Source organism: Pan troglodytes, chromosome 1 (genome assembly GCF_028858775.2).
Source record: "Pan troglodytes isolate AG18354 chromosome 1, NHGRI_mPanTro3-v2.0_pri, whole genome shotgun sequence".
Lineage (NCBI taxonomy): Eukaryota > Metazoa > Chordata > Mammalia > Primates > Hominidae > Pan > Pan troglodytes.
In genome coordinates this window covers 196,098,700-196,116,169 of record NC_072398.2, presented here as the reverse complement: position 1 = coordinate 196,116,169, position 17,470 = coordinate 196,098,700, and the positions used below count along the sequence as shown (strand labels likewise).

Sequence of the window (17,470 nt, the reverse complement as noted above, 5' to 3'; positions counted from 1 at the left end):
TTATTATGATTGCTGTTGATCATTTCCATCTGTTCTCCCACAGCGCTTTGAACAAAACTCTTTTATACTCCATATCACATTGTATCATGGCTGGTTATTTGCATAAGTGTCTCCTCACTAAATAGGGCAGTTCATCACACTGGTTGGTTGGTTGGTTGGTTGGTTGGAAGGAAGGATGGTAGAGACCACTAACTGTCTTCCAAGATCCACTCTCCATTTCCCCCTTAGTAACAGAACCCCATCATTTTATGCTGGACACATGGCTACTTTGAATAAAGATTCTTTCCCAATCTCCCTACCAACTAAGTGTAGCCCTGTGCCTAAGTTCTAGCCCATGAGATAAAAGTAGAAGTGGCATGTGCAACTTCCAGAAAGTGTCCTTAAAAGGAGGGGGTATGCCCTTCCTTGTCTCTTCCTCCTTCCCGATCACCAGAATGCAGACATGATGGCTGGACCTCAAGCAGCCATTCTGGAGCATGAGCCCAAAGGGAAGTGCTAAGTGGGGTGGGGGATGAGGAATAAGATAGAAGCCTCCAGGTCCTGACACTGTGGGGCATCTACCAGACCTCAACTAACTCTCCCTGGATTTCCTCTAAGTAAGAGAGAAATAAACTTCTATCATATTTAAATCACTGTTGTTTGGGGGGTTTTCTATAACTCACAGTCAAACCCACTCCTAACTATAACAGATGAATTTTTAGAATAGTGAAGTTAAGGGCTTATGTCGCTATTTAGTTTTGGATTTGGCAGTATTTGCTGTGGTCTCCACCAACAGCTGTCAGCACAGGATAAAAACTGGCTTCAGCTGTGAATTGTCATTAATGTGTAACAATGCGTTCACAATATTTTCTCCCAAGCCTTTAAATGTGGCTGCAGAAGCCTCCTCCCTTTGAGTGCTCCAAGGTGACAATGATTACATTCCTGATGATTCTGCAAGTTGTTATCATGGTTACTTCAGGGAGAGTTTCCACTGCGATTCTACTTCAGGGAGAGTTTCTACTGTGATTCTCTGGGGGATAACATAAAAGCCTCTGGGTAGAAGCTGGATTATCCCAAGAGACACAGTATCCAAGGAAAGCTCTATATCCAGAAGTTGTCAAGAGGTTTTGCCAGGAGTATTTGGCAGCAGGCAGGAAGGGTGGGAGGGGGAGTGGGCAGGGAGGGGGAAGGACGGTGTCATTTCAACTAGGCATAGCCTTCAAACTAGCTTCTATAGAAGCTCCTGTATGAAGGCATCTAAGAGCCTAAACATATAATCAAGCAGGGGTCACTGAACCCACCACTCCAGCCTGGGGGCTGTGACAGGGATGCCAAGGTGGGGCTAGGGTGGGAGATTCAGGAGGAGTCATGAGGGTCAGTCAGGAACCGTCCTAAAGTTGCAGGCTCAGGAATGGAGGTAGCATCTGTGCCCAGGGCTTTGGGCAGTCAGCTTCATATTGCTTTTGCAGGACTGTTCTTGGAATATAACTTAATGGGTATGGAAGCTTCTTTCTCAGGCCTCAAGGGGCCATTCTTTCAGCACATACCCTTCCCAAGCTCCCAAAGCTAGAAATGACCATAATGTTAAGGAAAGGGTAGGCAGGTCTTCCTCCACAGAGTTCTCCAGGTGGCCCTTCGTGGGCACAAGCAGGTATGAGTAGGGTTGTCAGATAAAATATAGAACTCCCAGTTGAATTTGAATTTCAGATAAATAACAGATTTTTTTACTATGAGTATGTCCCAAATATTGCATGTGACATACTAAAATGCATTCATTGTTTATCTGATCATCAAATTTAACTGGGCATCCTGGTGGTTTTTGTTTCTTTATTTTGGTGGGTTTTGCTGTTGATGTTTTTGGTTTTGTTTTTGCTAAATTTACAATTTAAGGTAAGGTCTGTCTGGGAGGAATTAGAGGTGGAAGATACAGGCAGATCCCTATGGTTAGAAAGAGTTGGAGGCAAAAATCCCATTTTCTATGACTTCAGAGGGCCCCTTGCTAATATTCAGCAAGACATCTGATGCATCCTTTTATCATGGCCCAGAGTGTGCTGGGTCTAGGGAAACAGGTGCCATAAGGACATGTTGAGACACGGCTGGTAACTGATTAAGTATGTTCTCTCTCACCACAAGGCCTTAGCATATGCTATTCCTTCTGCCTGGAACCTTATCTCCCATTTTTCACTCAGTTAATTTTTGTTCATCCTTCAGATCTCCACCCAAATGTCACTTCCCAGGGAAGCCATGCCTGACCCCTCTGGCAGACTCAAAGCCCCATAGTCTACACTGTCATGGCTCACATGCCGTTCCTTTGTGGCAGCCGGCACAGCGGCTACATCATTAATGAGATTCTTAGATTAACTTCGTGGTAAGCTTTGCATGGGCAGGAGCTGTCTCTGGTTCTGCTCACCTTTGCATCCTCAGTGTCCAGCACAGTGTTTGGCAAATAATACAGATCCAATAAATATCTGTGGACAGATGAATCTTGGCGGGGGGTGGGGGTGTGCAGTGGAGATAGAACTGAAGGGGTGTCAGCCCCCTCCCCTTATATTCTAAGCCAAGTCATCACTGACACTGGGCAACTGGAAGGACTCACAGACAATTCCCAGACAGAAGGGACAATAAGTCCAAAATCCTCACCCAAGAGGTGAGCAGGGAACACCCTGAAAGGCAGAAGAGAAGAGACCTTTCCTGCTCAGCAATTTTTAAAACCAAAGTATAGAGAGAGAAACAGATACTGGGATGAGCGAGACAGCAGTAAGGACAAGAGAGTCAAAGAAAATGGGGCTGGGCTGTGTGTGGCGGGCCAGGCCTGAATGCTGGCCAGGCGAGGCTGCTGGAATTCATGGCTCGCTTTTATGCACCAGTTGGGGCATGGTGTGTGAGGAGTCAGACTTAAAGTGCCAGGGACATAAGGGACAGAAAGGACTGGGCAGGTGTATGACTAAGGACGCCTGCAGCAGACAGGCCAGGGAGCCTGGCCAAAGAGATGGGCCAGATTTCCCCTCTCCCCACCTGTCACTCCCTCTGAATTCCCAGTGTGCTCACCTGTCCCAGGCAGTTTGGTTCTTTAGATGCTTATTCAACACCATGTCCTCTACTCAGCCCACCACATCAAGACTTCACCAAGCACTTACACAAGAGCAAGGAAGGCCACGTTCTCTGCCTGTCCCTTCCCTTCCCTGACTTTCACTCCAAAATGCTGCTCAAATTGGCCCACTTCTCTCTGTATCCACTGCTATCAGCCTTACCCAGACCACTGATCAATAGAGTAGACTGAATTAACTTAGGAAGCTCCCACTCACACCCTAAACGCATAGAAATACTGGGTTTTTAAAAATCAAAAAGGTGTTTTTGCTACAATGCTGGGTTTGAAAATAGGAATGAGAAATTTCCAGGTATCAGAAACAGGAAGGAAATTCAAAGCACATATAGTGAGAGGGGGTCTAAGCCAAGTGAACCACAGGGAGATCAGACCAGACATATGCTAGAGGCTGGATGAAAACGCTGAGGGAGGATGAGAGGAGAGACCCCAAACCTGTGCAGCAAGGGGAGCTGGAAAGAGACCCTGTGCGCAAAGTCGGCAGCCAAGAAGGTCTGTTTCATTTGCAAACTTGGACTCAAAACGCTCATGCCAGGTATGCAGGAATGTGGCCTGGAAGGAGGATGCTGGGAAATCGGAACATGAAGGCTTCCTTGTGTGGAGGTGTGGGGTTCAAATGAGTATTACCTGTGAAACACAAGAAACCTCAAGCCTCAAAGGGAGATATTAACTTTAAAACTTCAAGCAGTGCTTCAGCATGAAGGAAACTGAACCAGGAGGAAGAAGAGGGCAGTAAAAAACAATAGTGAACACACAAATTACGGAAACACGTTTGTAAATCTAAACTGTTAAAGCATAAAAGATACAACAGCAGCTGATTTCACAGAGACTTTTAAAGAGGTATAATCAAACTACTAGATAAACATAACATGGAAGATGGGAGGAGAAAACTAAGAAGGAAATTAAAGTGTTCCAAGATTCTTGTTTTGTGCCTAAGAAGGACAGAAGTACTGACTAATGTTAGACGTTATTAGGAAAATATGAAATTAAGTATATCTGTCAAATGTTTAAGGGAAATCACTACTAAAATGTAAACTTCCAAACCAGTGGAGTGAAGAAGAGAAAGTAAACTCTATTTACTGTTGATCAGTTCAACATAAGATAAAAAGAAAGGGAGAAAGCAAAGAAAAAGCATGTCAACTAGAAATAAACTCAAGTCAAGATGATAGAAATAAACTCAAGTCAGTAATGAAAAATATATACATGGATTAAATATGTCTAAACTCTAGCTATAAATCGCTTATAAGCAACACATATAGGCCAGGCACGGTGGCTCACTCCTGTAATCCCAACACTTTGGGAGGCTGAGCGGGGTGGATCACCTAAGGTCAGGAGTTCGCGACCAGCCTGGCCAACATGGCGAAACCCTGTCTCTCCTAAAAATACAAAAAAATTAGCCAGGTGTGGTGGCACATGCCTGTAAACCCAGCTACCCAGGTGGCTGAGGCAGAAGAATTGCTAGAACCCAGGAAGCGAGGTTGCAGTGAGCTGAGATCACGCCAATGCACTCCAGCCTGGGTGACAGAGCAAGACTCATCTCAAAAAAATAAAAATAAAAATAAAAAAATAAGCAACACATCTAAAACATAAGGATATAGGAAGGTTGAAAATAAAAGGATGGAAAAAGATGTATTGGAAAATTAACCAAAAGCAAGCAGCCATAGCAATAAAAATCAGGTAAAAAAGACTTCAAGGCAAAAGCCATTAGTAAGGATGAAAAGCAGCCTATTTAATAATAAAAGAGCCAAGCCACCAAGAAGATACAACAATCATAAGCTTGAATGCTTATAAACAGCACACTCTCAAACTGAAGTAAAAATCAACAAAGTTACCAGGGAAAATGACATATCCACAATCATGGTGAGACATTTTTAACACACCTCTCAGAACTGACAGATCAAATGTACAAAAAAAAGATAAACATTTGAAAAATATAATTTATAAATTTGACCATATATGACAGCCGTCCCCAACCTTTTTGGCACCAGGGACTAGTTTTGTGGAAGACAATTTTTCCAGAAGCTGGGTGGGCGCGGTGGCTCACGCCTGTAATCCCAGCACTTTGGGAGGCCGAGGCGGGCGGATCACGAGGTCAGAAGATGGAGACCATCCTGGCTAACATGGTGAAATCCCGTCTCTACTAAAAATACAAAAAAAATTAGTCGGGCATGGTAGCAGGCGCCTGTAGTCCCAGCTACTTGGGAGGCTGAGGCAGGAGAATGGCGTGAACCTGGGAGGCGGAGCTTGCAGTGAGCCGAGATCGCGCCACTGCACTCCACCCTGGGCGAGAGCAAGACTCCGCCTCAAAAAAAAAAAGAAAAAAAAAAATTTCCAGAAGCTGCGGGGGGGCGTAGTAGGGGATGGTTTGGGGATGATTCAAGCACATTACATTTATTGGGCATTTTATTTCTACTATTATTATTACATTGTAATATATAATAAAATAATTATTCAACTCATCATAATGTAGAATCAGTGGGAGCCCTGAGCTTGTTTTCCTGCAACTAGACGGTCCCATCTGAGGGTAACGGGAGACAGATTATCAAACATTAGATTCTCATAAGGAGCACACAACCTAGATCCCTTACGTATGCACGCAGTTCACAATAGGGTTCAGGCTCCAATGAGAATCGAATGCTACCGCAGATCTGACAGCAGGCGGAGCTCAGGCAGTAATGCTCACTCACCTGCTGCGCACCTCCTGCTGTGCCGCCTGGTTCCCAACAGGCCATGGACAAATACCAGTCCCCGGCCTGGGGTTTGGGGACCCCTAATACATGATATATATACATATAATGAAGGAGGTCTCAACAAATTCTAAGCAATAAATATAATAGATACATAATATGACCACAATGTAGCAAATTTAGAAATCAATAATGAAAAGGCTGTCCCTTGTCAAAAAAATTCATTTGAAAACTAAAAAAAAAAAATTCTAAAAATTCATAGGTTGAAAAGGAAATTATGACAAAAGTGATGAAAGATGAAAGTTACATATTCAATATGTACAATAAAAATACCGCTTTTCAAAACTTATGAGATATAGCCATAAAAGGATATAGTTATAAGGGAAATTATAGCCCTAACAGCACATGTTAAAAAATAAAAAATATTGAAAGTTAGGGATGAATTCAAGAGGCATAAAGAAAGACAAACACAGCAGACAAAAGAAAATAACCAAAAGTAGAAGGAAGGAAATATTAAAGATTGCTCACCAAAACAAAAAACTAGTTTTTTTCAAAGACGAATAAAATGTAAGTTTCAACATACGTATTTTTTTCTTTCCCCCCCTTTTCTTTCTTTGACACAAGGTCTCAGAGTCTCAGAGACAGGCTGAAGTACAGTGGTGTGATCAGAGATCACTGCACCCTCAAACCCATGGGTTCAAGTTATCCACCTGCCTCAGCTTCCCCAGGAGCTGGAACTACAGATGCATGCCACCATGCCCAGCTAATTTTTGCATTTTTTGTAGAGATCAGGTCTCACTACGTTGCCCAGGCTCATCTTGAACTCCTGATCTCAAGCAATCCCACCTCAGCCTCCCAAAGTACTGGGATTATAGGTATGAGTTACTAGGTCTAGCCTAAAAATATGTTTAATTATAAAATATACAAACCTCAGGCAAGGCTGACTCAAGAAAGAGAGGTAAGACATAAATACATGGTATTAGAAATAAAAAGGGAGCCAAGCACAGTGGCTCACGCCTGTAATCCCAGGACTTTGGGAGGCTGAGGCGGGCGGATCACCTGAGGTCAGAAGTTCGAGACCAGCCTAGTCAACATGTGAAAACCCGTCTCTACTAAAAATACAAAAATTAGCCGGGCATGGTGGCAGATGCCTGTAATCCCAGCTACTCGGGAGGTGGAAGTTGCAGTGAGCCAAGATCACACCACTGCACTCCAGAGTGAGACTCTGTCTCAAAAAAAAAAAAGAAGAAGAAATGCAAAGGGAGATATCAATATAGAGATGCAATAAATATTGATAACATTTTAATACTATGAGAAAGAATATTTGTGCCAAAAACTTTGAAAACTGTCAATTCTTATAAAATGTTTCTTTTTTAAATAAAATATAAATCACCAAAATGATTCAAGAAAAAAAATAAAACCAGAATAGGTCAATAGTCACTAAAGAAACTGAAGCTGTAGTTTTAAAAGTCTCTCCTATCCCCAAAAGGCATCAGGCATAGATAATTTTATAGGCAACCTTTACCAAACCTAAAGAATAGATAAGTCTTGTCTTACACAAATTGTTCCAAAGAACAAAAACACAGAGAAACCTACCAAATTCATTTTAGGAGCCTATCTTAGCTCTAATACCTGAATTGAAAAGCAGTAAAAAATTGTAGGCTTACAATTATTATGATATATCACTTATGATATATTCATAAATCTAAATGATTTAAAATTTTAAAGTAGCAACTGTTCAAAAATCTAATAATGTATATAAAAATAATATAGCAAAACTGTAACAAAAACCCTTAGAGCTCCACATAGCTATTCTTTGTCTTTAGTCATGAGAACCCTGATTCTTAGCTATGTAGTTTACACCCTCCACATTGCTTCCCAGCTAAAAGACTATACCCTACAGCGTCCCTTGCAGCTAGGTGCCACCATGTGATGAGATTTTAGCCAATGTGATGAAACTGGTTGTGTGTAACTTTCAGGAAGTCTTTTTAAAAAGGATGGACTGCATCCCTCTTCCTCTTTCCTCCTTCTCACTGCTCAGAATGCAGACATGACTGGGGGAGCTTGAACTTAAGGTCCCTAGACATGAAGTGATGTACAAAATAGAAGGAGCCTGGAGTTCTGACACTGCACTCCCTACATCTAAGCTGGCTTTTTTTTTTTAAGTGAGAGAAAAATACACTTGTTTAAGACACTACTGAGGCCCTGTGACTCACAGCCAAATTTAATCCAAACTGACAATGGAATCAAGCAGGGTTTATCCCAGGAATGAAAGAATGGAAAATCCATTCATTCATATAATTCGCCATGTTACACATGGAAGGAGAAAAATCTATGATCATCTAAATAGATTCTGAGAAAACATTCAATAAAATTTCACTCATATTTTCTATTTTAAAAAATAAAAATAAGATGCTTATCCAACTAGGAATAGAAAGGAATTTCCTTAACCTGACAAATGGTATCCATCAAAATTTGTAGCAAACATCATCTTGAAAAACATAGCCACTAAAGTCAACACTACTGAACAGTGAACAGAAGTCCTATTCAATGCAATATTACAAGAAAAATAAATGAAAATACAGATTTAAAAGAAATATCTTCATTCACAGAAAAATAACTGACTATATAGGAAGCCCATCATGATTTTCAGATAACCTGTGAGACTAATAAGAGAGACCTAATTCAGCAGCAACGTTACTGAATACAAAATCAACATACAAAACATACAAAACCTAACAGTAGAGGCCGGGTGTGGTAGCTCACGCCTGTAATCCCAGCACTTTGGGAGGCCGAGGCGGGCTGATCACCTGAGGTCAGGAGCTTGAGACCAGCCTGGCTAACATGGCAACACCCCATCTCTGCTGAAAACACAAAAAATTAGCCAGGTGTGGTGGCGGGTGCCTGTAATCCCAGGTACTTGAGAGGCTGAAGCAGGAGAATGGCGTGAACCCAGGAGGCAGAGGTTGCAGTGAGCTGAGATCATGCCACTGCACTCCAGCCTGGACGACAAGAGCAAAATGCCATCTCAAAAAAAATAAAATAAAGATAAAAGTAAATAAACCTAACAGTGCTACCACACACTAGCAGTGCCTAGTTGTAAAATGCAATAGAAGAAAAACATCCCAATCACAATAGCCACCACATTGCAAAACACAATCACCTTTCTTCTGGATCATGAAAAATCCTCCTAACTAGCCTTCTCGTTTCCACTATTGCTTTCTTCGAATTCATTCTCCACTCAGCAGCTTGTGATCTTTCATGAACATAAGTTAGATCATGTTGCACTCCTTCTTTAACCTTTACATGGCTACTCATTACTCATAATTAGATTCCAATTCCTTATCATGTCCATGCTCTGCATAACCTGCCCCTGCCTGTTCTCCAATTAACTCCCTTCCCACTCCCCTGCCCCACTCCACACCAGCCACATGGACCTTCTTTCAGTTCCCGATGCATGTCAAACTCTTTCCTGCCCCAACACCTCCACATATGCCATTCCCTCTCCCCTGAATGCTTTTCCTCCAATCATCACCTGAGAGTTCTTAGTCAATCCTCAAGTCTCAGCTTAAATGTCACCTGCTTAATCTAAATAAGGTCCCTTCTTCTCTCTTATCTCCTCCTTTTTCTTTCATATTCCTACGTAATATGCAATAAAATCCCACTACTTATTATATCATAATGTGTTGTCATATTTTTATTCAAGGATTATTTATTCATTGCCTTGATTTCCCTCTAGACCATAGCTTCTGTGAGGGCAGAAGTCATGTCTTTGATGTTTCCTGAAGCATTTAACACAGTGCATAGGAGCTGTCATACAACACGTGCTTAGTAAGTATCTGATGAATGAATGAATCAATCAATCAATGACAAGAGTTTGCTGATTTAGCAAGAGTCTCAGCTAGAAGGCCTGCAGCACTCTTCCCAGGATTCAAGGGTTATTAGGAGGAATGTGGGGAACCCCCACCCCCCTGGACCTATCTAGACAAGGAACCAAAAAGCCTCTAAAGGGAGTGAGTGGGCTTGGTGGTCCATGGGATAGCACTAGAATTGGGGGTGGGTAGGATTCAGAACATAGAGTTGCATCCGTCCATGACTCCTACCCCATCTCTCAATAATTCAAGTCACAGATTTGCAAATTGGGTTTGCCATAAAATGCTATTTTTCTGAAATCTTTGTGGCACAGTAAAAGTTTGGTGGACAGCAGGTTTAGAAGTCATGCAGGCAACCAGGGCAGCATTATGCCACCCTCGATGAAGGCATTTACAGCCCCAGGAGCATACAGAACTTCACGGAGCCAAATCAGAAGTTGAGAAAAATGGTGAATCCCATAGGAACACCAAAAAAACTTCATCAGGCACAAACACAAGACATCCCAAGGACATCCCAGAAATAGCTGGGGAAATCTGGGCGAAGGACGGTAACTGGGAACAGAGCTGCGAGGAACCACTGCTAGTGGAACACCGGTTTTTTGTGTTTTGGGTTTTTTTTGAGATAGTCTCACTCAGTCACCCAGGCTGGAGTGCAGTGGTGCAATCTCAGCTCGCTGCAACCTGAGGCTCCTGGGTTCAACCAATTCTCATGCCTCAGCCTCTCGAGCAGCTGAGACTACAGGAGTGTGCCACCATGCTCAGCTAATTTTTGTATTTTTAGTAGAGATGGGGTTTTGCCATGTTGGCCAGGCTGGTCTCAAGCTCCTGGCCTCAAGTGATCTGCCCACCCTGGCCTCCCAAAGTGCTGGGATTACAGGCGTGAGCCACCGCACCTGGCCTGGGACACTAGTTTTATTCCTCCAGTCGTATGGCCTGGGAAGCTCAGATACCATGAAACCGTTATGGCCAGCCCCTGGCAAGCTCCCAGACACCCTTTCTCCCCATAGGCACCCAACAACAGAGAGGCCTCTTTCTGGTATCCCCTCCAGAGCTGGCAATGCTAATTCTTCAGTGAAAATTAAGGAGTCAATGTTTCTGAGGCCACCTAATGCCAGAATAGTGGCTGCTGCTAATTGTACTATCTCAGGTACACCACAGACTCAGGCATGTAATAGGTACCCCCAACTGGTTAAATGCTTGTGTGAGCCAAGTGAGGAGGAGTGTTATATCTGCCAGGGGCTCCTGAGAGGCAATCTTCCTGTTTGTTTCTTTTTGAGCTCACATACTTGTACACCACAGGATGTAATGAGGGATTGGCAGATCCTATCATCCCCTGGAAAGGACAATTGCTGGAGGCCTGCTCGGCACCTACATGTAACCTTTCCCATTCTCTCCTTCCCTGCAACTGCTGTGTATCTCCCGTCTGCCTCTGAGCACCTGGGGTGGGCATGGGCACAAGAACTCTAGGTTTGATGACTCCTCTGGTGACATCTCTATGGAACAGCCCCTGTGGCTGCTCTGACCACCCTCTATAAAAAGGCTTGGTCTCACTTCCAGGAAAAGAGGATGTGCAGGGAGACTGGGCTAGTGGGGACACTATGCAGCCCTCTCTCCTCCTGTCTCCCAACGAAGCCTGGGCACTCCCACCGTGACTTACCTCTTGTCCTCTTCCACCTGCACTCCAATGGAGTGGAACTCCCTCCGGCTCCTGTTCTCGGTGTCCGAATCTGAGATCGTCTCCACCTGGTGGCAGGGTGGAGGAGTCAGTGGCTGTGGCGAGCCAAGGTGAAAGCCCTTCCCGGGGAGAACGGCTAGCAATGGCTGCGCCCCAAGCCAGCTGGCAGGTCCTGCAAAGACCATCTGCCTGAACAAGATGAGAGACCCAGGCGGTAGGTCACAGGCCTCAAAGTGGCAACCACTGGGCACGGCCCTCCAGCCCTCCATTAGTCAGGAGGGGCGATGGTGCCAGGACGAGGGACGAGGGAGTGGGCGGGGGCTGGCTGGAGCAGCCCCGTCGATGTCCAGGCACGGGGTTCACTTGCAGCTCAGGGCAAGCCAGAAAGAATGTCGATATATCCAGAAGGCCGCTTCCAGCCCCTCACCCCAGCCCCGACCGACCAGGGTCAGAGCCCTCGTGGGCGCCTCCCCGTTCCATACCTGCACCCCAATGGACGGCCGCCACTTCCGCTGCCGCGCCAGGCTCCGCAGCTCCTCCCTGCCAGGGATGGTCTTGATGATGAGTGTGGGGGGCTTGGGGCTGGCCCGGGGCGGCACCGGCGCCAACTCCAGTGTGCGCGCACCCATGGCGGGGCCGTCCAGCCCGTCGGCGGAGCTGCAGCGCCGGGCGGGGCCCTCGGCCGCCGTGAAGCTCTCGTGCGCGGAGTCGGTGCTGCTCTGGGCGGTGATGGAGATGCGGGGCGGGGCCTGGCTTCCCGGCGGGATGGGGGGCGGGGCCTTTCTGAAGTTGAAGGCTGTGGCCGGCGAGCGCAGAGACGCAGTGGGTGAGGCTCGCGGCCCTGCCTGGGTCCTGGGCCCGCGCCCGACTCCCACCCTCAAGAGGCCCTACGGGACCCTGCAGCGGCGCGCACTCCACATGCTGCTGCACACACGCCAACGGACGCTCTCCCCGTCATCCGACCCCGGGAGCGAGCGATCTGCGCGGGTCACAGCACAGTCGAGGGGGAGGCCAGAACCCGGACCCAGGGCGCTCTCCTGCCTAGGGCCGGGCCAGGGGCAGGAAGGTGTACTCACAGGAGCCGGGCCTCCCTGAGACAGCGGCAGGGGTAGCGAGGAGGGGCAGGCAGTCGTCGTCTTGAGAGCAGCCGGCCTGGATGGCCCGGAGGTAGCTGTGGCTCCGCATGCGGAAACAGCCGGGCAGGTCCAGGGCGTCCACGGCCTGGGACTCCAGCTCCCCAAACACCGACCCGCACACGGCCTCCAGCTGCTGGTTCAACTCATCGCTGAGCTGGGGGGCAGGGGGTCGGGAGGACAGTTATAAGGTGCCGGGAGGGGGTGGAAGTCCCTGGGGTGCTCTGCCTTAGGGGAAGACCTCTCTATATCTGCAGAGGCTGTAGGCGACTCTTCCGCATTTTAACTAAAAGAAACCCTAACTCTTTGCAAAGAAAGATGGGGGCATCTCTGCCCCACTGTGCTCCCAAGGCTTGTCTTGGGGCCCAGTCTTTCCTCTAAATATCCCACCCCCACCCCCACCTCCACCCCACCTATGCCTCTTCCAGGTGTCTGGCTGGCTGCACTCCAGACTGCAGACCACCATGTTTTTCTCTCCACCTAGTCCCATCCCCTGACGTTTCTCTCACCTGACCCCAACAGAGAGGACCAGGGACCTGGCATGCACCCTCCTGCCCAGTATGGGGGTGGGGACTTCATGGAGGACATCTTTTATTATTTATAATCCATTACATTACAAAATTGATTGAAAGCTCTGTGTGTATATATATATACATTATATATATACACTATATATATACACTACATATATGTACTATATATATACTACATATATACTATATATATATACACTACATGTATATATGCTATATATATATAAAATACCAACTGGCAGGATGGAAACTAATGCGTAAGTGATGGAGCAAAGTTATTAACCTACCAGTGTCCCAAGCCTTCCCCCACCTTCTTTTTTTTTTTTTTTTTTTTTTTGAGACAGAGTCTCGCTCAGTTGCCCAGGCTGGAGTGCAGTGGCGCGATCTCGGCTCACTGCAAGCTCTGCCTCCCGGGTTCACCCCATTTTCCTGCTTCAGCCTCTCAAGTAGCTGGGACTACAGGCGCCTGCCACGACGCCCGGCTAATTTTTTTGTATTTCTAGTAGAGACGGGATTTCACCGTATTAGCCAGGATGGTCTCGATCTCCTGACCTCATAATCTGCCCGTCTTGGCCTCTCAAAGTGCTGGGATTATAGGCGTGAGCCACCGCACCCGGCCCTTGCCTTCCCCAACCTTCTATCCACTCACTCGGGTTCTGGCTTAACCTGTGGGTTCCTTCTCTACCCTCCCCCACTGAGGAAAGCTTAGCCATTGCTGGATGAGGTTCTGGTTTTGTTTTTCGTATTTTGGTGGTGCAGAATCCATGGTGTTAAAAAAAAAAAAAAGTTAAAGTATGAAAAAAAGCAAAACAAAAATTTTGTTCGTGGAACTGTGCCGCACACCACCACACGAAGACTAAATATACCACAGAGGTTGCAGCTTCATTCACATTACAAGAGAGAACTGGTGCAAAGAAAAAGTAAAGGCAGGAAAAGGTGCTACCAGAGGTAAGTGCTACACCCAGAACACAGGTGACAAAGTCCTGAACATTGCTCAAGATGGGCACATATTTAACCCTGAGCTTCCAAGCAGGCAAAGCATCAGGGAGTATAGCCTCAGAGTTGCCTGCATGGGCTATGCGTGAGACTTCTCCTAGATTCAAGTGCTGGCTCTACCACTTCCTAGCAGAATGGCCTGGGAAAGTTAAAGTTTGGGGGCCTCAGTTTGCTCACCTGTCAAATGGGAGTGATAATGGTACCATCTTCATATGGCTATTGAGGGGACTGAAAGAAAAACATGTGAGCCTTTTGGTACAGGTACTGGCACATAGTAAGCCCTCGGCTAGCGGCATGCGAAGGTCTCAGGGCCTCCCTGGTAAACACAGGCCAGATGCCCATGAGAACCACAACAATTCCTGTCCCTGAGACTAAGAGACAATCATCCCCTGTGGATGATTATGTAGAGTCCATTGGATGAAGTCATGGACAAGGTCCTCGACAGCATCCCATGGCAAACATAACAGCAAGTATCACATGGCTGCATCTTGTGACATCTCCCAGGAAAGATTCACGGCATTATATTTACGTGCAGTCAACAGAGGCTCAAAGGAGTGGACTGATCCATGTGTAAACTGCAGCTCAGTGTTTCCATAATTCAGCCTCCAAAGCATAACATGATTTCACTGGATTCTACTTCAAATAGAGCCATTTCTATTCCAATCTATTAATGGGCAAACAAGACCCAGAGAGGGCAGGTGAATTGTCTAAGGATGCCCAGCTGGTAGGTGATAAAACTGAAATTAAATGTCATGCTTCCTGGCTCCCATGTAAGGCTGATTGAGCAACAGATTCTCTTGGGGAGCTTGTTAAACCTACATTAACTCAGGCCCCACCCCAAGGATCTGAACCCAGGGTTAACAAAACACTTCTCTCGCTTTGGCTGCTTAGAAGCTCAGAGCCAAATTTGCTGGAGATTTAGATTCGTTGGTTCCAATGTGGGCCTACTAATTGAAAAGAAGGACTGTCTGAACTTTTTGAAGCTTTTTCTAAAGGAGCTTCATTACAAGTGTATGGAAATCCCAGGCCATGGAAAATCAATCCGAGACCCCGCAGAAGTTAAGTTCTCTCATATTTGACTGACACAAGCCACACTTGTGTGACAGTTGTGGCTTTCACCATGATGCTCTGTCATCTACCTCTCAGCCTTTCTGTCTCTGTATTTCTGGGGCACCAAAGACAACAGTTGCCAGTGTATTTCCTAAAACACAGGAACTGAACTAACTCCTGCTATTTCTGGGCTAGGCTCAAGACACTCCCCAATTAGAACAAATGCAGCCCAGAGTGTCCCTCTTGGAGCACAGGGGAGCTAATCTAACCCTAGCAGAAAGCACGCTGGTCTCGAGTCCAGACACCAGGGATGAAAGGAATCTCACTCTGTTGTATATTTCTGTATCTCTAGCCCTCTTCTGTGTATAAAGCACTAGGCATAATATCTGGCACACAGTAGATGCTCAATAAACTATAGCTACTATTATTAGCAACAAGAGGCTCTTAAATCGCAGTGACAATACCACTCAGAATGAGAAGTGCCTCTTTCCCTGGGGTTCTGCAGCTCTTGAAATCCCACCCACAGGCAATACTCACAACCAATTCTATCCAAGGCAGACAAAAGAAGGTGAACAACTCCCTGGGGTCATATACCCGCCAGCTCAGCTGGCCAAGAGGAGCTTCTGGGGTTCCAACAGGAGACCAGGACACAAGGGAAACACGGACTCAGAGACTCTCAGAGAAATATTACACCCATGTTGATCTTTACTATCCTACAATTATAAAACTGTAACATTGTACTGTGAATGCTCCTATTATCCCTGCACTGACTTCCACCCTGCTTCCCCCAACATCCACTTACAGGAGACTCAAAGTCAAAGAATCCTCTTGGGATGAGATCCTTAGCCTTTCTCCAAACCAGACTGGAATCAGTAGCCATTTCCAAGCTCATGAAATATTTAAAGTAAAAATGCTTTGTGTCTAATTGGAAATTGTCCAGACTAGAGTTGGTGGGTCCAACAGGGGGCCAGGCAACATCGTGTATACTTTACTTATGTTATTTAGTTTAGATAACCTTTAGAAAACTCTCCCATTTCAAAACATTGGATAAAATATAACAAATGTTGCTTTATATGCATAGCTGAGCTCACAAGAAAGCGAGATAAGTCCCCAGGGGACAAAAGCAAAGAGGAGACTGGAAAATCAGAATATTAACTGTGTGAGCCAATGCTGCAAACAGCCCAGTGGAGGCGGGAGGTGGGGGCAGGGGCTGTTGGTCTCAGCGTTTTGGTAAAGGCTTAGGTTTTAACACCCACTTGGGCATAGGAGGAAGGCTTTGGGCCCACATGAAGCGCGGAATTGGAAAGGAGAACCTGCATAAAGTTAGGAAAAGTGAAACCTTTGATGAAAATGTAGACTAGAATAAAAAAATTAGTCATCACCACAGGCTGATGACAAGGAAGCTGGTCTGAAGTACAGGGATGGCGGGAAGGGAAAAGAGGCAAATCCCCTAAGAATCTGTACCTACAAGCTGGTCCTCACACAGCCACGGTACTGTGTATCTGCATGAACCTTCATGGGCCACACCCCTAAAATTAAAAATTAGCATAAAATAGTTCCAAACCAGGGATATTCCAACAGAAGCAACTGCAAAATATTTCCTGGGGAACTCACTCCTAACCCAAGCTGCTCATGCTTCTCACAGATAAATTTCCATTGAAGGTGAGTGTACTATGTGGGAGACAGCCTCTGAAATAGCTCCTAATGATCTCCATCTCCTGGAACTCACACCCTTGTGTAATCCCTTTCTCATGAGTGTGGACCAGACTTATTGGCCCACTTCTAATGAATAGAATATGGCAGATACAATGGGATATCACTTCTGAGATTAGGTTACAAACAGACCGTGGCTTCCATCTTAGACACCTTTTTTTATTCTCTTTCTCTCAAAGCCTTTGCTCTGGGGGAGGCAAGCTGCTATGCTGTGAGTAGCCCTGTAGTGAGTCTCACATAGAAGAAATTGATGTCCCTGGTTAGTAGCCAGCAAGGATCTGTAGCCTGCCAACAGCCATGTGAGTGAGCATGGAAGCAGATCTTCACCCAGTGAAGCCTTGAGATGCTGCAGCCTTGGCCAACACCTTGATTGCAACTTTGTGAGACACTTGACCCAGTCGCACCCAGCCAGGCTGCACTCAGATTCCTGATCCACAGAAACTGTGAGATAATAAATATTTGTTGTTTAAAGATACTACATTTGGGGATAACTTACATAGCAATAGAAAATACAAATTGTGACATAAACAAAAACTAACTTTTATTGAGTTAAGCCATTGAGAATTCAAGATTTCTCTGTTAAAGCAGCTAGTGCTACCTTAGCTAAAATAAAATAACTTCTAAATGATGTTTAAAAGTTCCAAGCTTAAAAGATAAAACTGAGAACAGAAGAAAATACGACTCTAAAGCAGGACAAACTGTCAAAACCCACCATTTTATCACTCTGCA

General features: G+C 45.6%; 1 protein-coding gene across 4 annotated transcripts in view; it reads right to left on the bottom strand.

Moving 5' to 3' along the window:
* DLGAP3 (DLG associated protein 3) overlaps positions 1-17,470 on the bottom strand; it is a 63,840-nt gene that overhangs the window by 8,235 nt on the left and 38,135 nt on the right. For all 4 annotated transcript variants that reach the window (XM_016958857.4, XM_054681096.2, XM_054681097.2 and 1 more), the window contains 3 exons: positions 12,393-12,606; positions 11,799-12,112; positions 11,299-11,384 (listed from right to left, as the gene is read on the bottom strand). In XM_016958857.4, coding sequence (XP_016814346.1) covers positions 11,299-11,384; positions 11,799-12,112; positions 12,393-12,606 — 614 coding nt within the window. The remainder of the gene's footprint in view (positions 1-11,298; positions 11,385-11,798; positions 12,113-12,392; positions 12,607-17,470) is intronic.